The sequence below is a fragment of the Diadema antillarum genome, unplaced genomic scaffold, assembly GCF_040938485.1.
Source record: "Diadema antillarum isolate AM-2024a unplaced genomic scaffold, OU_Dant_1.0 seq00000678_RagTag, whole genome shotgun sequence".
NCBI lineage: Eukaryota > Metazoa > Echinodermata > Echinoidea > Diadematoida > Diadematidae > Diadema > Diadema antillarum.
Window position 1 is genome coordinate 770,516 of NW_027271583.1, and position 21,268 is coordinate 791,783.

The window sequence follows — 21,268 nt, forward strand, 5'->3', positions numbered from 1 at the left end:
GGGGCCTGAATTGTACATTTTCATCTTCTTCCTGAAAACCTCATGATGGATTTTTGTCAAACTTGGCAGGTAGCATCCCTAGGGGGTCAGGATCTCAATTTATCAAAATGGGCACCATGCCCCACCCAGAGGGCCCCAGGGGGCCCCAATCCCCCCAAATTAAGGAATCTTTAAAAAATTGGGCCCTTATTGTACATTTTCATCTTCTACTTGAGAATGCCTGGTCAAATTTTAATTTAGATTAGTGACTGCGTGAAAGGTGAACTTGCGATACTCAGGTGAGCGCTAGACCCGCGGGTCTCTTGTTTTTTTTTGGCTCTTTTCTTTCTTCATATCTTCTTTCAAATTGATGTTATGATCCATTTTCATGTTCTTTTTACAGTTAGTCTTCACTTTGTCATTTTGAAGAATCTGTAGAACATGCTTGGATGGTTGTACTTGACTATTCAATTAATTTGTATTTTATGAAAAAAAAAACCTCAATAATTTGCAGTCAGGAATGAATTGATGATAAGTTGATATGATATATCAAATATATATATTCAAGATATATTCAGTTATATATTATAGTTATAGTGTAGCACAAAGTTGATAAAAAGGAAAATCACAGTCAAGCAGGTATATTTTTCTGCACAATCTTTAAATAGGGGTATCAAATTGACAATCCCTGCTATTGCATAACTCAAGTTTTCAACAAGATTTATATGAGAAGGGTCAAGGCAATTACATATCAAATGTCTCAGTCTATATTCACAGATTCTCATGGTAGTATATAATGCAAGCATGGTGTGTTAACTACCAGCAAGCACTGGCCTATATATTTCGGGAGATATAAATTAAAAATCAGAGCATCCTTGCACACCTTACATAACAGGGTTATGCTGGCATCAACTTAACATGCCAATGCCTTGAGTGTGCTGGCATTGAAAATTCCATGTGACTATTGCCCAGGGTCAGACTTATTTTATTTTGATTTTTTAACAATGGAAATTCAGGCAACTTTGATGATATAGAGTTCAGCAGGAAAGGATGTACCCTGTTCTCCTTTGAAAGAAATTTTGTGGCAGATGAATTCATACAATATAGCAGCATAAAGTACTGTTTGTACCATATTGTGTAATAGGGACTACACTTTGATAGATGTTATTGAATATTTGGTTGAATTCATGATCTGGGACCACAGGCGACATTGGGAAATATAAGTATTATCCCTTTCAAAGAGTAAAGTTGGAAATGATATATACGTTACATTTCTGTCACTAGAGGCAATATCTCTTAAGTTTGCGTGTATCAGTCAACCACAAAATTTTCACAAAAAAAAAGAAGAAAACTCTATGAAACATACTGATTATATTAAAAATAATTGGATGTTTCAGTCATTTCTGACCTGTCACCCTGTTATGTCCAGTGATAAGGTTCCAGACATACCAGGGCATTTCCTTTGGTGGGGGCCCCCGTACTCTAATAATTGCCAGCTACCTGCCCTTTTATTTCATGTGGCAGACAGTGAGGATTAGTTTCCCCTGGAAAGAAGGCAAGCAGATTTGTATGGCATTGCAATGTAGAGTATATGAAATTGATTTCAAAGAGGTGATTTGGGAGGAAAACAAAAAGATGCTTCCGTGCAAAATTAACTGCCACATGTCCAATTTTGCAGCATCTACAATGTTTGAAATTCATTTTTCGTTTTAAATCATGCAGCTTGTTACAATATTTTGAACAGACCTGCAATGTTTACATTTCTTATCTCATATGCGATTGGATGCAGCTAAGCCTCAGAGCTTATTCTCCAAGTACTGTAAGTCACTATAGTACCCAGCTTTCCTACCACTCTATTTGTAGTAGGATTGCGTGCATGTATAGTGAAACCAAAATATGCATCATTGAAGCTTGAAATCTGTAGGGGGTAAAAGTGCCAAATTTAGCCACTTCTGACGATTTTTTGTGGCGACAGATCTCATTTGCCTACGAGGTGTGCCAGAGACTGCAGTGATGCAGATATTAAATGCACTTCCTTGAATCCCCCACCAATGAATCATTGCAAATATTAAAGTCATTGCATAAACAAGAAAGGGTCAATTAACCCACAGAATGCCAAGAAATGTGTGTGCTGTGCCCGATCCACATGCAACACAGAAAAATTTGATGTGTTGTGGGGTGATTACAGACTAGTGAGCTGATCGATTAAACAGCAGATGCTCATCAACTGCGGCAAATTGGCTCGACGCTCGAAGAGACGTCTTACCCCGGGTGCCAGTATTTGCTGTTGCCATGGTTTCGACTCATCTCCACAGTCTACATGATTTCAGGAGACAGATGAATATCATGATCATGGGAGGTGAAGCAGTAGAGCATGAAGGAAGGGGGAGGGACGAGGATGGAGATGAAGATGGAGATGAAAAGGAGGAGGAGGAGGAGGAGGAGGAGGAGGAGGAGGAGGGGAGAACTGAAAAGGATAACAAGAAGAGAGCTAGGAAGATGATGAAGAAGAGGAAAGAGTAAAGAAAAGAGATAGAAAAGAAGGGAGACAATGAGGGAAGAATAAAATGGAGGAGTAGAATTGAGACGGGAAAAAGGAGAACGGAATGTTATGACATGTGCATCATTAGTTTTGGGAAAACTTGAAACTAGAAAGTAAATTCTCAACTTTGAAAGGAAGGCAAGATCTGATCTGTAACCTGTTGAGGACGAGTCCCAAGTATACTTGAGCAAGTGTTTATGGGAAATGCGTGTTGCAGGGAAATGCGTGTTGCAGCAAAATCAGTCCGTCCTCAAGGGGTTAAAAGATTAGTCATGACTGGAAAAGAGGTACTGGTACAATGTACATTTTATAGAAATACCAAAGTGCATATTGTACAGGTGTTATGGAGAGAGAAAAAAAATCTCATGCAGATTCATGCTACAACATCATACTAGTGAAGACTGGAGTCAGCCAATTCTGATCTAGTTTAAGTCATGTGACCAAACTTTGTGTACTCTGTCAACCACTACTTCATTCTATGGAATTAATGTGATTCTGTATGTTGCTCTAAACCAACAGGATGAATGTGCAAGTCATAGTCTGTCCATTCTTCCTTTAGATGCAATGCAGAGGCATGATCGTTTTGAAAAATCTGTCAATTTCAGGGATCATTTCAGTCGGATTTGTCTGTTATGGTGCAGCTACATTTTGATGGAGAGTTCATGTCCAATTGCTGGAATATCTATTATTGAAGCAGTTATTAGGGAAATTGGTCTGAAACCTCCAATTTACTTGATTGCCTGTCCGTCATATGATTTTTTTTTGGGGGGGGGGGGGGGGTAGGAGAGGTTAGAAGGGAAAATGATACCCAAGTATTGATATTACTGAAATATGCAGAACTTAATATTGTGCATATCTAGATTAATGTGTCTCTCTCATGGGAATTCTGTGTTGTAATGATGAAGTGGTTGTGCTTACATTTCAGGCCCCTTGAAGCCAAGTTGGACCTTGCGGACGACACTACTGACGAATATCTTGGCTACGTCATCATAGTATTCACATTGATTCCAGTGAATGAGGGCGAGTTTGCAGCAGTAAGTGAATAATCACATTAATCATCACAAAATGTATATGATACATGTATCTATATATCGTCGCTGGGGTGACAAGACCTTGTATCTGAAATTTTTGTAAAAATTACTTTTTTTGATTAATGGTCAAATAATACTGTAGGTCAAGTGATGTCCTGGCAAAATCCCAACTGTCTTACCCCAAAAATGAAGCCACCATGGCATGTCAAAGGAAAGGCTATCCCATTCACTATAGTGCTTTGGCCACCATGTTTTTTGGCTCTCCTGAACATTTGACATTTTGTAGATTCGAGGTCTTGTCGCCCCAGCGACGATATATATTTGTGTGTGTGTGTGTGTGTGTGTGTGTGTGTGTGTGTGTGTGTGTGTGTGTGTGTGTGTGTGTGTGCGTGCACACTTGTGTGTGTATGTGTGTGTTAGTAAACTGAAATGGAGTAATCTATTGGTGAAAAAACTGTATTGATTTTAATAACATAGCACATGCAATTTATATGTGACAGTTCTTCAACTTCAGCATACTGTCATAAGTTTAAAAAGTATGCAAAACAAAACATTTCTGCCAATTGGGGGAAGGAACTAAAGCCATTGAAACCAGATGTGGTGATACTGATTACCCTCATAAATCATGAACTAGATATTCTGTGGCTGCTGCCACAAAGAAGATAAATTTTGAGAAATAAGCATGTTTGTGATGGTGGTTTATCATGGTTGCTAGCCCAGGGGAGAGTGTAAAATACATTAATATTCCTTCTTTTTGTAAATATCAAATGTGTGTGTGCACGCATCACAGAATGCATGGTGCCGCTAGCAAATTCATCATTCCATCGTGATAACTCTTTATTTTCGCACCATGCATATTTCCAGCGGATGATACGGGCTTGTTTTGGCTCGTGATACTGGTGTTTCGTCACAAATCCTTCACCACACGGCTAAATCCACCTATGCATAAGGTATCAGGCAGTTGCTAGATTTATTGTAAGCAAAGGAACTGTCTGGTATGGATTTGAAATGCATGGACTTGCGGCAGTGGTACAAGCCCCCAAATCCCAAGGCTTTCTGTTTTCGCCTTTGTTTCTGCCTCAGAATTTTGTACTTGATGATAAATCAGTGCTACTCCAGGGGACTATGTCAGCAGTGATATTACATTAAAACCGTCGTGTCAGATGTGGTGTTAGTCAATCCATCTGTGGATTCATTTGTCCCAGTCTGGTTTTCCACCGCAGTGTGATTTTGAGGATCATTTTTCTTGATGCCTTATTTTGGTTGGTGTTGTCTTTTCAGTAAGGTGCCAGCAGGGTGGTTGCATTGCGTGTGTTTTTGTTTGTATTATCTATATATATTTTAAGGAGTATCCCAATATTGAGTGAACTTTCCAGCTAAAACCCGTGTGATAAAGTGTGCCTAGAGTGGTCTGCATTGGGATGAAAGAATTGCGTGCATTGAAGTCCGTTTATAGCTCCAAATGAATGATATCTCTCAGGCGTGAATTGCATTTTAAAGGCAAACTTCTTATTCTGGGGTTTTTTGTCAGTGTTATATATGCAAGTGAAAAAGTTTAAGTTATTGCTTGTGATTGCAAGTGTCATCACATGTTGACCAGTGCACAACCAGCCCTAGCTGTATTCCTAGGCTGATGAATGCTCAACCTTAATATCATAATTTTTCTTCCATATACTCTAAAAATTTAGCAAAAGTTGTATGACTAATGGTAGTAATGATTATGACATTGGAAATGATGATAATAATAATACAAATTGATGCAGTAGAAGGTTTTTTTTTAAATTTTCAAAGGGAATGTCGATATAAAAAATGAATGCATTCGAAATTAAAGTCGTAAGAGCATAATAGTGTTGTACAAGAAACGTTTACGTACAACTTAATGTGATACAAATTTGTATAATACACTGCCTTTGGCAGTCTCAGACATTAAGCATACAATATGTGATAAAACAAACAATAAGAGAAACAGATCCGTTAAACTGCTCAAAAACACCATGTTTGGTGTTGTTAACAGGAGAGCTATGGGGGGGGGGGGGGGGGGGGAGGTGAGGGGAGCATTCAGAGACCGCCTTACTATACCTACAAAATATCAGGTGATGGATACGGGGGTGATAGGGGTTGCTTGCACACCTCAAGTCTGTAGAGACTTGAATTTTCTGTCACCCTGCTCGATGTTATTTTTCGTATCAGGGGTAGTTGGCTGTAAGAGCTAGTCAATATGTACTGTATGTCCTTATTCATACCCACTGGAGGCGCGTGGACAGGGATGAAAAATCCTGTTCCATCATTCGAAGTGAAATATCAGCTTCAAATGTGTGAATGTTGGAGATCTCTTGGGAGAAGCGAATGACAGTTTTTCAGGTGAGAAAAATCCCCATGCAGCAATGTGTAATATCAGTGTGAAAAGTACCCCCCCCCCCCTTCCCCCGAGAATCCACCAAGGTGTAGTTAATGACACTCTCCGCACCACTTTGTGTATCATACCTGTTGCAGAAACAGAGAACTTGTTGGATCCTGCGGGATCCGATGGGATCAGTACTTGGAGGGTGATTGGAATTGGGGGTAGGATGGGGAGAGAGATTGCCATCACTGTTGTGCTGTTCAATCCAAATTTATGTCTTTAAAGCTTTATGAGTGTGGATGTTAAAGTTGCTTGTGCAAAACGAGCTTCATTTTTTTAGTTTCTTCTTGGCAAGATCAAATAGTTGCACTTTTGAATAACTTCAAGCTCCAGATCTTTTTCCAGTGAGGGTGTAATATTTATTGACTGGCTGTTATGCTACTGCTCAAGTAATTTCTCTTTTAAATGGTACAAAAGTTTAAAATGTTCTTTGAGTTAGAGCAAAGAGTTGTACTGTTGAAAGAAATAAAGTTATATATAATGACCTTTTTCTGTAAAGGAAGTAATAATCTGTGACCAGTTCTGAAATCATTACTCCATAAACTGTGTGTGTACTAAATAAGTAATTTCTTCTGCATGGCAAAGATAATATAGAATTAGAATTGTATTAAATAAAGAGACTAGAATTAAATTCTATTAGGGAATAGGGAGAATTATAAGAGTACCACCAATTGAGTAGGTCTAGAATCAATAGTGGTAGTGTTCAGGGGTCATAAGCATAGGTCATAAAGCCAAATTGTGTCATAATGTGGCAATCTACAGAGGTCAGTATCTGACCAACTAACCTCTTGCTTGACTTCGGCACAAGCTTGCCAGAGATCATGCGAGTGAGGTGTGCATCATTTTGCAGGATGATTGTTTGTATTTCATCAAGGGCTTTTCTTATCATTCGGTCAGGAGTATAAAGAAAGCTATTAAATTCTATGTATATATAATAGAATTAAAATTATGATAGAGGTCACTTTATAGTTTTTACTATCAACAATTTAAATACTTTAGAAATATTTATTCTTTTGATTAATGATGTTTAATTTAATCATAAGTAAATCAAGTTTGGACTGAACACCTTTTACTAGATTCTGACCAGTTGCACATGACTGTACCTGATAGGCACATGTCGACGAGGGTTCAAATTTGATGCATGAAATGCAGCAGGAATCCCTTCAATTCTATTTTTATTTTATTCATTTATTTTATTCATTTATATATGAATATATATATATATATATATATATATATGTGTATCTTTTTTTCTTTCTCTTTTCAGGGGGAGGGGCAATTAGTGTGATGCTTTATACTTCAGGCTTTGTGTATGATTCCTGATTGAGTGGCATATTTATTTCATTCATCTTGTTTTCGTTCAGTGACAGGGCATTGTCATTTAGGTAGAGAATGATTGAGATGTGGTCTGAAAGAGTAATCTTTGCCTCTCCTATAGTCTGGATTCTGCTCTTCTATTTTGTGGAAATTGTTTTCTGTTAGCATCGGGACAGGCAACCTTAACCCATTGAGGACAAGCTGAATTTGCTATGACACGTTTTTTATTGACATCTGCCCTTCAATGTCTTCAGTGGGTTAAATCCGTACTGGATGCTCCATCAGTTTGGTCTCCATGGAGTTAAGCTGTTTTGAAATTGAGCTGCCTTCAAGGGAATCATAGGTTGAATGAATGGGTTTTAATTTTCCGCAGGACTGTCAGTATAACTTCTCCCCTCATTCATATTTCTGCATCATTTTTGCGGTGGTGCTGGAGTGTTTACGCAAATCATGTTTGGTATAGGGTTGGTTGCATCATAGATGTAGACAAGGTAATCAACTTTTCTCCGGACCATCTCATCTTGGTCTTGCTCCATTTGCAGTGTGTGGGGTAGGAAAAGGTGAATTCTTCGGTCTATTTAAATGTGAAGGAATGTGAATAAATTAACAGGTGTGTAATCTCATTGGTTTGCTGATAAAGAGTTCTCGCAGGTCTATCACTGACTGCCACCTGGGTGACGCTAGCTGCTAAAGGGAGCTCAAGAGCTTCTGTCAGAGTTTGCAAATTGGCAACTCCATGAATTTCAGAGAAATTGTTTGTTTTATTGAAATACACCCACTATCAGCCTCGGGGCTGTTTTTCAGTGAGTCCATTTATCAGTTTACAGCAAATGGTCGTATGGTTTCATATACCATTTGAAGGTGCGCCAAGTTTTTATGGGACTCGGTTTCAGATGTCTGTTGGAAATAAATGTTTTCTGAAGGATGTTTTAGCATGTTTGTCTTATTCTGCTGATAAAGTTGGTAGATAGTCCATATGCATGCCTTCATGTTGTTGTGATGCACTTTGTAGTTTATGTCAGATGGAAAAATAAAATAAAGATGGAGACTTGGGTATATGTGTCATGCAAAATTAATCTCATTGTTACTTGAATATCAGGGAGTGACACAATGTGATGCAAATTTAAAGAGGAAGACAACTTAACCATAATGATTATGTGGGATTCTGAGTACTGTAATGAGCATCTTGAGTGGCATAATGCTTGGAGGTGTATTCTTCCCCTCCCCCTTGTTTTACATCAAGTTCTGATGTGGCAAAAAAAACCAAACAAACAAACAAACAAAAGTTCCAGAACAAAGCTTTTCAAATGTTTTTACAGAGCAATCTATCGGTCTCAGTTATGTCTGTAGATTAGTTGACGTGACAAATTTTAGAGTTCGGTATATCCCTCAGTGACCTATACACTGACCTATAACAGATTTCCTCTGTTTAAATAAGATGAAACAAAAAGTGTTGTATTCCTTGCATTAGCGTATGCTAAATGTTAAACCATTATTGGGGTGTTTTGTTTTGTTTTTCTTATTTTTGTTTCATTTGGCTGATAGGGCTGATAGTGAGGGTTTCTATTTTTAATTTTTTTTTTCTCTTTGGCTGATAGGGCTGCAGTTGGTGTGCTTATTCAAAGCATGTAATTTTGTAATCTTGTCATGTACAAGCTAATTTGATGTTATATATCAGTGATATGATCACCTAGTCTTCTTTGCTTACAAATGTACATGATTGCAACCAGTACACAGTACTGATGACAGGGTGACAAATTGTCCCATTGAAGACGAGTCCTGAGTATTCTCAGGCAGGCATCTATGGGAAATGCATGTTGTAGCAAAATCAGCTTGTCCTCAACGGGTTAAAGATAACATGACAGGCTAATTTCATATTCAATTTTGATTTGTCAGACTTAACATGCTTTCTCAAAAGCAAGACTAGTAGTGGCAAAGACTCTCCTTGGTGCGTACATGTATGTATGTCTTGGAATAGGTGGAATAGGTCAACATCTTCTGTAGATTACGGCAGACTGATGCCGGTACCTATGGCAAGGTCTTATGTAGTGTAGCTGGGTTACGAGTGCTGAAGGACGCCATTAAGAGCTGTCCGACGAACTTAAATGCCAAGGGCTGGGTCTCTTACCACACATGCTGGATTAACTGTTCGTCTTTACATTCGCTCACTTATGCACCTAATTTGACTGGCCTTAGGCAATTATGAGGTTGAGTGACTTCAGTGGTTTCCTAACGATAAAACGTGTGTGTACAAGTATACATATAAGTATACAGTATACATATCAAGACCACAAAGATGAAGTAAGGGACAACTGCTGTCACTGTCTCTCTGTTTTACATAAAAAAGATGTACTCTAAATATCTGTTTTTCCCCTTCATGTTATACATATCAAGCAACACTCTTTTGAATTTTTATGTTTTTTGTTTTTTCTGGTTTTCATTTAATTGATTTCTTAAAGATGATTTGTACCCATTGTACACATTTTACTCTAAGGCATTAAGTCTGTTGTCGTACGTGCTGTAATATATGTTGGTTTTATTGTGATTTGGGGTCAAATGTCGGTGTCCTGTGACAGGGCAATGGCTGTTTCACTCTCGGTTTATTGGATACATGTGGTGTTCTTTCCGTTTCTGTTCGTGCACCAGGATTAAATCACAAAGTTAAAATAAGAGTAAGTTAAAAGGCAAATACAGGCAAATTGACATCAGGTTCTTTCAGTTTCCAGAACAGTTACTTCATTCCGCAGACCAAGACTGAGCGCTGAGTCACCACATTGTCTGCAAGTTATTTAAACTGATCCTAGTTCTTCGATACTGAGAAGTAATGTGATGCCTTGCATGACTTGTACCACATCACAATTCTCAATCTGTGGAGTGATTTATATATATCCTTCACGTTCTGATCATTGCATGTAACCATTAAGGCAACAGCAACTTTCTAGAGAATGATATACATGTAATTGATTCCTATCAAACTGTGACCCAACAGAGGAGTGGTCTGTAGACTCTGTGATTTCACCTCTTTTTATGTCGGACATCATCCTTTGTCCTGTGTCTCATTTAATAAATGATTTACGATAGCAATTATTGATAGAATGGCAACTTCTTGTAGCAACAGCCAATCAGGAAGCAGAATTCTTGTCGTTACGATGACACTTGACATTGCAGTAGTTGCTGTAATCATAGCAACTTTTTATGAAATGGGGCCCTGGTAAATTCCTTCCTTTACCAGACGCTACGCAATATTGTATTCTCAGAAATCAGAGTAGTCATCATAGTAATGATGCTTTATGTCAACGCTACAAGGAAGAGATGACTCCTTGACAATTCCAAGTGCAAAATTACATTATTTCTGATTCTTGATGTGATTTAGGATATTTTATCAGTTGTTTGTCAATGTGTTTTTAGAAACAAAACAGTGGGAAATAAATTTGAATAGCACCCCCACCCCATAATGCATCATGGGAAATCATCACTGAGAATGGGCTATGTAATGGCAGTTGAGTGATGACAGAACATGCATTTCTGCACTTCTGATAAATTGTATGAACGTCCAAAATATGCATAGAGGTCACCTTTTCTTGACAGGAAGATGCTTTGCATTTGTGTGTGTGTGTGTGTGTGTGTGTGTGTGTGTGTGTGTGTGTGTGTGTGTGTGTGTGTGTGTGTGTGTGTGTGTGTGTAAAAAGAATTACAGAAAGTTTCTGCTTTTTGTTTGGTTGTTAAAAAAATGAAGAAGCAGTCTGGTACGAGGTGTAAAACGTTACTGTACCTTACATGAAATAAAACAAAGTTAAGTGGAAAGAGAATTGCTTGCACAAGACTGCTACTGTCATCTGTAGGTAGAGTAGCACTTGCACAAAGACTTTCAGAAATATCAGTGATGATGATGATGAATGCATACCTGCAGGACAAAGAGTATGTATTTATTTCAGACTAGTCGTAAATCTAGAAAAATACTTCCTAAAATCCTGATAGGTTCTCAGGATTTGCAAAAGCCTGCTATCCATATGTCAAATCACACTGACCATGGCTCTTTTCTCTCCCTCTCCATGCACACAGCTCAGTCAAAATGAGTCAAAACCTAAGGTACAGTTGCAATACAAATTTGGTTCCCATCCCTCCCATACCTGTGAGACCATGTATATGGGTTGGATGTGGTCTCCCCTGAATCTCCTTTGTCAAAAATTATGTTGCAGCATTGAAACCTATCTTCTTGCAAAGTTCGATTCAGAATGTGTACACTATGCTTTTTGTACCCTCATACATGTATACACCCTTGCATTTTCAGGTCTCTGGGCTCTGCAAAGTATGCTAGATGCTGTAATGAGATCATCTGAAAACCCATATTTATTTTTAGATTATCATTATTATCAATTTTTTGCAGACTGGTTTGGTTGAAGCAGGCAGCCTTCAAACTTGGTGATAAGGGAATAAAAATTATCTTTGAATGTGAAAGCGGCCTTTGCATGGAAAGTAAGAACTTTGAATGCTGATGCTGTGAAAACAATGTTTGGTAATTAGAGGACAGATAATATTGATGCTGGTGATATGGATTTTAGCAAGAATTGATGATAGACATAACAATGATGATTGATAAAAATAATGGTAATATTGCTGATAATGAAATAGATGCTGATAATGGTAATGATGAGCACACATTTCAGTGAACAAAATTGGCCAATCAAGTCTGCTGGTGTTAAGAGCCCTTCCTCCCATGTCTCCTCACCCCCCCCCCCCCAAAAAAAAAAAAAAAAAAAAAGAAGGGGAAAAAGGTGCTACACTGCATGCTCAGATAGTCTTGGGATATAGCTGATTATTACTTATAAGCGAGTTATTATACCCATTAATGCATGCAGCTCTCATGCTTTCTCCCACACTTTCTCTCTCTCTCTCTCTCTCTCTCTTTCTTTCTTGTGTTTCTGATGCAAACACATGAGGGGTAACAGCTGTGTTAGCAATCAATATCAGACTTTGAGTAATTGCAGGGCTTATTGGTGGTAATTATTTAGCCAAAGCAATTATGCCACATAGCCAGTTTTTTTTTTCCCCCACCCATGTCATAGTTAGGTAGTGGTACTGATGTGACTTCCACCCCCACTAACTACCACTACCACCACCGCCACCGCCCTGACAGAAGCTTGCGTCTTTCCATAAATCTTGATTTGTCACAAATTAGGCTTGGACTTGTCACCCTCTGCTGTGAAACTTGAAAGGCATCTGGAATGTTTTTAACTGTCATGCGAAGGGATGTGAAAGGATTGGATTGATGTTTGCTGAAAATTGTCAGTTTGGCCGTGGGCATGTCGGCTTGATGCTGGAGACGGAATCATTGGATTGTGATTTTGTCACTAGCATATGTTGCAAAGGAATGTTTTTGCTTTCAGCCACGGCGCTGAACAGGAACAGAGGATGCTGTGTCCGTGTTAATTGGATTTGTGCATGGTATCACACATTGTTATTTCAATGGCATTGACTTCAATTGCACCTTTAAGAAAAATCTGATTGAATTCTGCATTTTGTCTTTTTTATATATAAAAAAGGCATACGTTTTCAGTACGTGTGGAATTTAATCACTTTTGAGCAACCTGGACCTTCAGCCAACATTCTGTGAACTTTTCTCAGTCTGTGTGTACTGCTCGTCAAACAGTTCTATTTGCCTACCAATGTGAGTGCCGTGTCGTCACTTTTTGAAGCTGAATTGACAATCGTATGCCTCCTTTTTTCTTGCGCACAAACTTTTTTGTTATACTCAGTCTGAATGAAAAGTTTGCAGGTATTAACATCGACAGATGTTGAACCTTGCAATATATGTGATGAGAACAACCATTCAGATGTACTTGAGTACTTAAATGCGCAGTTTCATCCGCATTGGTCATATTAAAAACAGATATTATTTAGCACATTCTACAGTCTCCATGGAGTGTGGTCATCCTTCTACGTAATGATGAGAGAACACTCTTCCACGAGTGTGCTTACCTACATTTCTGTTGTTGCCAAGCTCTAAAGTGAGCCGTTTTCTGTAGAGGAAACTTATCACTGATTCTGTGACAAAGAGAGTGAACGTGTTCAACTGAACTTCTGAGCTGTGCATAAAAAGTTTATACTTTTTTCGAAACAATGTCTGAGCCGAGCCCGTCATCGGACGAGATGCCGGAGGGCAGTCCCTCCACGGCAACAAATTCTTCCGTCCCCATTTCTACTCCTCCCGCGTCTCCACCCCCTCTCTCCCCCACTGCTGCTCTGGCCACTGCCGCAGCCGCCGGGACGAGCAGCTCGACCACATCTCACTCAAGTTCCTGGGTGAGTTTTGGGGATAAAAATGCGTCTGCTCCTTCTGTGACATTAGCTGATGTTGACTCGGTCGCTCACCTCACCTCTTTTTCTCTTTCTTTTTCTTTTTTCAAATTGACAAGGTATATACCAGGTTTTATGTCTTCTCCCATCTTGAGCCACCTCGTTTTGCCCCATCTTAATTATTGACTTGAAGGAGACAGTATAATCTCACTTGTATTAAACATTTGTAGAGGAAGACAGACTGAGCATGTTGCTCATTTGGCAGCTGTGTTGTAGCACTCAAGAGCTCTGAAAATGTGGGAATTCATGTAGCATGGGGAAGTAGTCTGTCATGGATAGTTTTCTAGACTGCTTGGAAATGATGAAAGAAATAAATGTTTTGTTTCTTTTTATCATGTCTGTGTACATTTTGAGTATTATATACTATGTATTTTTAATTCATGTGTGTGTGTGTGTGTGTGTGCATTTGTGCATATGTAAATACAAGTATGTTCTCATACTTTGTTTTTCATATGATATTGAATGTTGAAGTAGTGCAAATTTAACCCCAAACTTTTAATGAAAGGCCAAAGAATAGCTATTCATACCTTGATTCCCCCTACAGTACGAGCAAAAAAGAAAAAAAAAATCCTTGTCTGCTTGTAATCCAGATGCTGACAGGCAAGAGATGCATTCATTTAAATTCCATTTTTTTTTTTTTTTTCATAATCAGAGCTTGCTGGGCAAGCCTGACAGAAATGTACAGAAGTTTTTCTTTATCTCTGTACTAAATTCTTTTCACATGAAGAAGAAGGAAAAACAACAAAAATCCAGCTATCATTTCTTTTTTAACCCATTGAGGACGAGTCCCGAGTATACTCGGGCAAATGTCTATAGATAGCAAAATCAGCCCATCCTCAACAGGTGAAAACCAATTTTGTAGGTAAAACCTCAGTCCTCTTGCATGAAAAGAAGAAAAACAGAGAGCCCACATTGTAGTTTTTTTGGGGGGTTATCACTCTTATGAGATGCTTTCCATGATGACTGATAATGTGATTATACACTGTACTGATTATCACATAGTTATCACTTCACTGCCATGAAATGCAATTAGCCGGGGATGTGTGTTTTGAGAGAAATTAGTGGAAATCAGAATTCTCCAGGATGCCACGTGATTGGAATATTGTAGATTGGTGCTCATGATATATTAGTTTGTTTGCAGTCTTTATCCACTGTTTGATGACCTCTTTAGTAGAATGAATGTGATGAGATGTGTTTGATATAAACTGTCAGATGTCATTCACAGGTATCACAAGTGTATCCTGCAAAATTAGCAAATTTTCGATAATCAAACACATATATCACTATCATGTCACGCTTCCTCTTGCTTTGAAAAGCCCTTTAAGCTACATGAAGATATGATGACTCAGATGACATGAGCTTTTATGATGTTGTAACGTACTAGATATTCATATCTTCAGGAAAAATTTAAAGGACAATTTCTAATTTAGTCCCTTTGGAAAGCCCTGTTTGCCACATGTAAATACAATGACTCAGATGATCACAAGCCAATAATGTTGTAATGTATTCATATCTTCCAGAAAAATCTACAGGACAGTTTTTAATTGTAGCCCATTTGGAAAGCCCTATAAGCCACATGGAAATATGATGACTCAGTTGACCACAAGCTATTATAAAGTTGTAATATATTCATGCCTTCCAGGAAAACTTGGAATGGCAAAATATAATTCCAAGTCCTTTGTGGTGCAGTGATGAAGTCATAAATGTGACATGTCATTTCAAATGAAGCATAGAATGAGCCAATGAATATATGTGACCCTGCACCTCAGAACAAACAAAAAGTCGCCAGACATGAATTTTTAGTTAAGACCATATTCTGAAAGAGCAGACTTTAAGCTTTAAAATGATGTATAACTCAAATTAAATGGACTCTCCTAACCTATCTAAATATTGGAAAGAAAGCACAAACTCAGAAAAAGACAGTTAGTGTGAACTGAGAAAAGAGGCTCTGAAGTACAGTGTCTATTCAAGCGCTTAATCTTTACCAAACCGTGCTGGCTGTGCGATGAATGGGACAAAAAACAGGAAGTAAACCACCAAAGTAACAACAATGAAGGGATTATCAGATTAAACTGAAATTAAGCATGCCTCATTAACACATTCTGTCCATAATTAATGCCAACTTTCAAATCAGTAGCCCTATCCTTTCAAAAGTTATTAGAGTTGAAAGTGAAGAGTGTGGACAAGGTTTTTCAGAAATGAAAAAGGGATTCTAAAAACACACCTCATCACACTATTCTACCAAAAACGTTCGAGATAAACTGCTAAAAAACACACTTTCCTGCCCGTTTTATGATACCAAATTTTGCAGAATGTAAAAGAAGACCCGCTCTTTCAGACAATATGAAAAAGTCAAGTTCGGCTAGGTTGACCCATTTCACTTTATATTTTCAGTCCTCACGCAAAATTAGTTTGTGCGACTTTATGTTCGTTTTGAGGTAAACGGTCACATATGACAGAATAGAGAAAAAATATTAATCATTTTGGATGAATGATTCAGTGGGTTTATTGCTTTTCATCTTTCGAAAGAATAGAACAATTACAAATGTTACAGTGGTAGATATGAAAACAATATGTTACAGTCATACCTAGTCATAGTCGTAGTCATACAGTCATATCAGTCATACAAAGTAGAAAAAGAAACAAAAAGGAAATACAGTGAAAAGCATACAATTTAAGTTCATGGAAATGTGAGTCAAATGGAAAGAGCGTGGAGCTTTGCAAAATCATATTTTGGTGTAACTGTACAAAATACAGTTAACCAGAAAGGCAGTACTTACAATTTTACTGTTAGTTACTTACTAATTATGGAATGAGTAAATTAGTGATGAAGCAAGTTCATTGTTACCATTCGTGTTGTTAGGCTCAAGTGACTGAATGACAGACAGACAGACTGACTGACTGACTGACTGACTGACTGACTGACTGAATGAATGAATGAATGAATGAATGAATGAATGAATAAATAAATAAATGAATGAGTAAATGAATTAATGAATGAGTAAATGAATAAATGAATGAATGAGTAAATGAATGAATGAGTAAATGAATGAATGAATAAATGAATGAATGAATAAATGAATGAATGAGTAAATGAATGAATGAATGAATAAATGAATGAGTAAATGAATGAATGAATAAATGAATGAATGAGTAAATGAATGAATGAATAAATGAATGAATGAGTAAATGAATGAATGAATAAATAAATGAATGAGTAAATGAATGAATGAGTAAATGAATGAATGAATGAGTAAATGAATGAATGAATAAATAAATGAATGAGCAAATGAATGAATGAGTAAATGAATGAATGAATGAATAAATGAATGAGTAAATGAATGAATGAATAAATGAATGAATGAGTAAATGAATGAATGAATAAATAAATGAATGAGTAAATGAATGAATAAATGAATGAATAAATAAGTGAATGAGTAAATGAATTAATGAATGAGTAAATGAATAAATGAATGAATGAGTAAATGAATGAATGAGTAAATGAATGAATGAATAAATGAATGAATGAGTAAATGAATGAATGAATGAATAAATGAATGAGTAAATGAATGAATGAATAAATGAATGAATGAGTAAATGAATGAATGAATAAATGAATGAATGAGTAAATGAATGAATGAGTAAATGAATGAATGAAGGAGTAAATGAATGAGTAAATGAATGAATGAATAAATGAATGAATGAGTAAATGAATGAATGAATAAATAAGTGACTGAGTAAATGAATGAATGAATAAATAAATGACTGAGTAAATGAATGAATGAATAAATGAATGAATTAGTAAATGAATGAATGAATAAATGAATGAAGGAGTAAATGAATGAATGAATGAATGAATAAATGAATGAATAAATGAATGAAAGAAAGCTATGGAGAGAAAAGAAGTACCAGTTTATGTTATCAACCAGTCATAGATTATGTATGTCATGGAAGTGATAATGAATTCATGAAATGACTGCCAAAATAAAGAGATGTGAATATGAATTTGAAGAAATGCTGCAAATGGATAAAGTGGTGCTATTTAGGAAAGCATGATAAATATACTATTTAGAAAATAGCCCCATTTATACTTTGACTGGTAATATCATCAATAAAAGAAAGTGGCATTCAGGCAGTATATGGGAGAGGGAGAGAGAGTTAAAACAGAAATCTATACAAATAGAAATAGAAAAAAAAAATGCCTTTGACTTTTAGGGGTAGTCTATTTTGAAGTATCTTATGATTCCCGTTTTGGAAATCAATTGTGAATTAATTACTTTAACTGGTTGGATTGTTCTATTAAGGTTTGAGGCTTACCAGTGGATGGACAAAAAGTAAAGAGAATAAATTCATATAGTTGTTTTGAGTTGTGGATATGCCATCTGGCAGGTCACCTCATATTAGAGAGAGAGAGAGAGGTTTTGTAAGTAATATGTCTCTATACCACAAATATATAGCTAAATATAGGAGCAAGAGACATCAATCGCAGATCGTATAACAAGAATCTGTTGGTACTCAACTCACAGACATACACACACACACACACACACACACACACACACACACACACACACACACACACACACACACACACACACACACACACAACAACAACAACAACAACAACAACAAAGTGCAAGTGGTTTGTTTTGAATTGCAGAGTGAGTTTGCTAGGCATATATTCCACTTTCACCCTCAATTTGCACATGGAATGTGGAAAGTTGTATGCCCTCTCCAAACCCTTGACTTGCCGAGGATGAGATGGACTAGGATCAAGTGGCCCTTGTATCCGCCCCGTAGAGGGAGGCTCGATTCACATGAGAACACTTGAGTACGTTGGAGAAGGCTAATTATTTACATATATATGCACGATGGTGTATTGTATTTGTGGTGTCTCGGCTGACCCTCTTCAGAAATTCAGTCTCTCTCTCTCTCTTTCCTTTTTCTCTTTATCCATCTGTTGTTGTTTTTTTCCCATTTTATTTCGTACACGTAACTTGCTTAATATTTTCTCCACCAGACATTTTCTGTGTCAGAGTGGAAATTTTATTGGCTTGCCTGTTTGGGAAGTTGTCTCAGTCTTGGGGACAACCCTGTCATTCTACTTTTTTTTTCCCTGTTGTACATATTCAGAATCTACCAAAGGTCAGGGACTAGGGATGAGGCCTAATTTTGAGTTTTCTGTTGTTCGTGCAGTAATTGGAGGATTTCATTGTATCAAATTTTGATGAATGTCGGACTTGAAATTTCATCATGAATGTAATATTTTCTTTCAAGCAATAGAATTGAATCTTGAGAAAATGTAATGATTGGCAGAACCCTGTATGTAGTACAATGTGGTGCTGTACATTAAAGTATAGTCAGCAATATTGTGTTGAGTGCTGGGAGGTCTGGCTTTTTTCATATTTTTGCATTTTTTAGTTTGAATTTAAATGTAGTTCTAAGTACTGGTATGTCAAAAATATGAAAGACTAGATTTAAGAGCTCTCTTCATCACCACCATACAGGAAGAAGAACTTAGAACCGTACAAACTTTCAGAAAAATAAATTACTACCATTTATGTAAACAAGCTTTTCAAAATGTCAAATCATACCAGAAAAAAGGCACTGCCATCTTGAAACAGTAATTCCTGTTGATACAATAACAGATGTAATCGTGCTGATTGTACTGTTACACTGTGCTCTAATATATACATAGTATTTGGTGCTTGTATTGGCCTGTGCCTTGCTAGTGAATAATCTTCTCACTAGTCGACAATCCATTTCATAGCATGAAGTTTGATCATATTATGGTGCTGCTTTTCCAGGGAAGATTCCAATTAATTTAGTCAGGAGGAGCATGGACATTGTAAAAGTATGAAAACTAGAATATTCCAAAGAATGACCCCTGTGCAATGCTATTCACCCTCCCTCCTCCCCATCCCTATTTAATGCAGTTCAGCCTCAGACTCAGGAGAGACAGCGAGATGCGGTCAGCCACCCAGCGGAAGGGCAAGTCCCAAACCTGGGTAGGGGTGGTCACCATCACGCTGCTGGAGGGACGGAACATGATCCCCATGGATGACAATGGCTTCAGCGATCCCTACGTCAAGTTCAAACTGGGCGGGGAGAAGTGGAAGAGCAGGGTGAGTGATCCTTGACTGCAAACATCTACTCTTTTCCCAGACATCTAAATTGGGAAATGCTCAGTATGTGTGTACGTGTATACATACATAATGTTTATAAAGTACATGCTAATACAGTATACCGGTAATTATTATGCACATGCATAGAATATTGCAGGGACTCTTGTGGGGAAAAGAAAAATCATACTTTAAGCTCTATTTGTGCAACTGTTGTGTGGTAAACATCCATTATCCACTTGAATGCAGAGTCCTATGATAGAGGCAACTTTTCCCAACATTGTTCCTCGAAGATGTAATGTCTACTAGCATGTAGATATAAGTTGCACTTAGTTAGGCTTAGTGCCGCTTTTCACTCGTTGTTTTCCTGTCACTTACAACTTCCCTTGGCTGCATTTCTCTCTGACCCATTCTTTCCAAGAAATGGTTATTTCCCATAATTCAGTGCAAGGCACATCTCGGCCACATGGGTAATGGCTCAAACCCTTTCATTGGTACCATGATCTTTTGAATGTGATCTCCCTGATGAGTCAAACTTAAAGGCATAATTTACAATTTGCAGATGAAAGAAGAACCCAGCATTAGTACTTCAAAATAGTTCTAAAATGTGAGTTAAGGATAGAAACAACATGTAGAAATTTGAACCAGTATATTCGATGTTAAATATTGTTAAATAATATAAAATGTGAACAATAGTTATAATAAAAATGTTCAGGTGCGAGTTTCTTCACTTTGCCTCCCTCTACAAATTAAATTTGTTAAGATGGTAACTGCTGATCTGAATGATATCTTTGTTTCTTTCATTTAATAAAAATGTTTCCAGACTAAGCCATCTACAGTTATAGTTTAATGAGAAAAATAGTGATATCTCCTTATATTTTATTCTTCATTGCAAAAATGTTATATGGTAGGATGTTTTGTGATACAACTGACCTACATATATGCATCAAAAGTGATATCTTGAGCATTTTTTAAAATCACTGCTCCCAAAGGTAAACAGTTCCTTTAACCCTTTCTGTGCCTGGGACTTTGGACAGTTTGTAATACACAGTGGGATATTCTGTGCCCATTGGCACTCAAACACACAAAGGATTTAAGAGATTAAAAGGACTGTACAGTACTGGTTGAGGTAGGGATACATGTTTTGAACATTCAAAGTGAGATAATGAAAAGCCTCTTATGAAATATGAAAGAGCATGTAATTTTAAGAAGGATTCAACGTTTATTTGATGAAAATTGGTTTTCAAATGGCTGAGATATCCCAAAAAGTGATAATAATAAAAGGCGACATGCCCCAACTTTATTAGGATATCTTTGTTTCACCTTGTTTTTGGATATCTCAGCCATTTCAAAACCGATTTTCATCAAATAAACTTTTGATACCCCTTAAAACTGCATGCTCTTTGACATCTCATAGAGTAGTTTCTGAATATCTAGCAAAGCGTTAAAAGCTAAATCTTCACCTCGACCAGAACTGTACACACCCTTTAAGAGTGATCAGTAGACAAAAATGAATTTC

General features: G+C 37.2%; 1 protein-coding gene across 1 annotated transcript in view; it reads left to right on the forward strand.

Moving 5' to 3' along the window:
- The window catches only part of LOC139737045 (multiple C2 and transmembrane domain-containing protein 1-like), a 105,997-nt gene that overhangs the window by 63,776 nt on the left and 20,953 nt on the right, over positions 1–21,268 (forward strand). The window contains exons 5-6 of the mRNA XM_071647722.1: positions 3,447–3,555; positions 19,564–19,752. Of these exons, the coding sequence (XP_071503823.1) occupies positions 3,447–3,555; positions 19,564–19,752 (298 nt within the window). The remainder of the gene's footprint in view (positions 1–3,446; positions 3,556–19,563; positions 19,753–21,268) is intronic.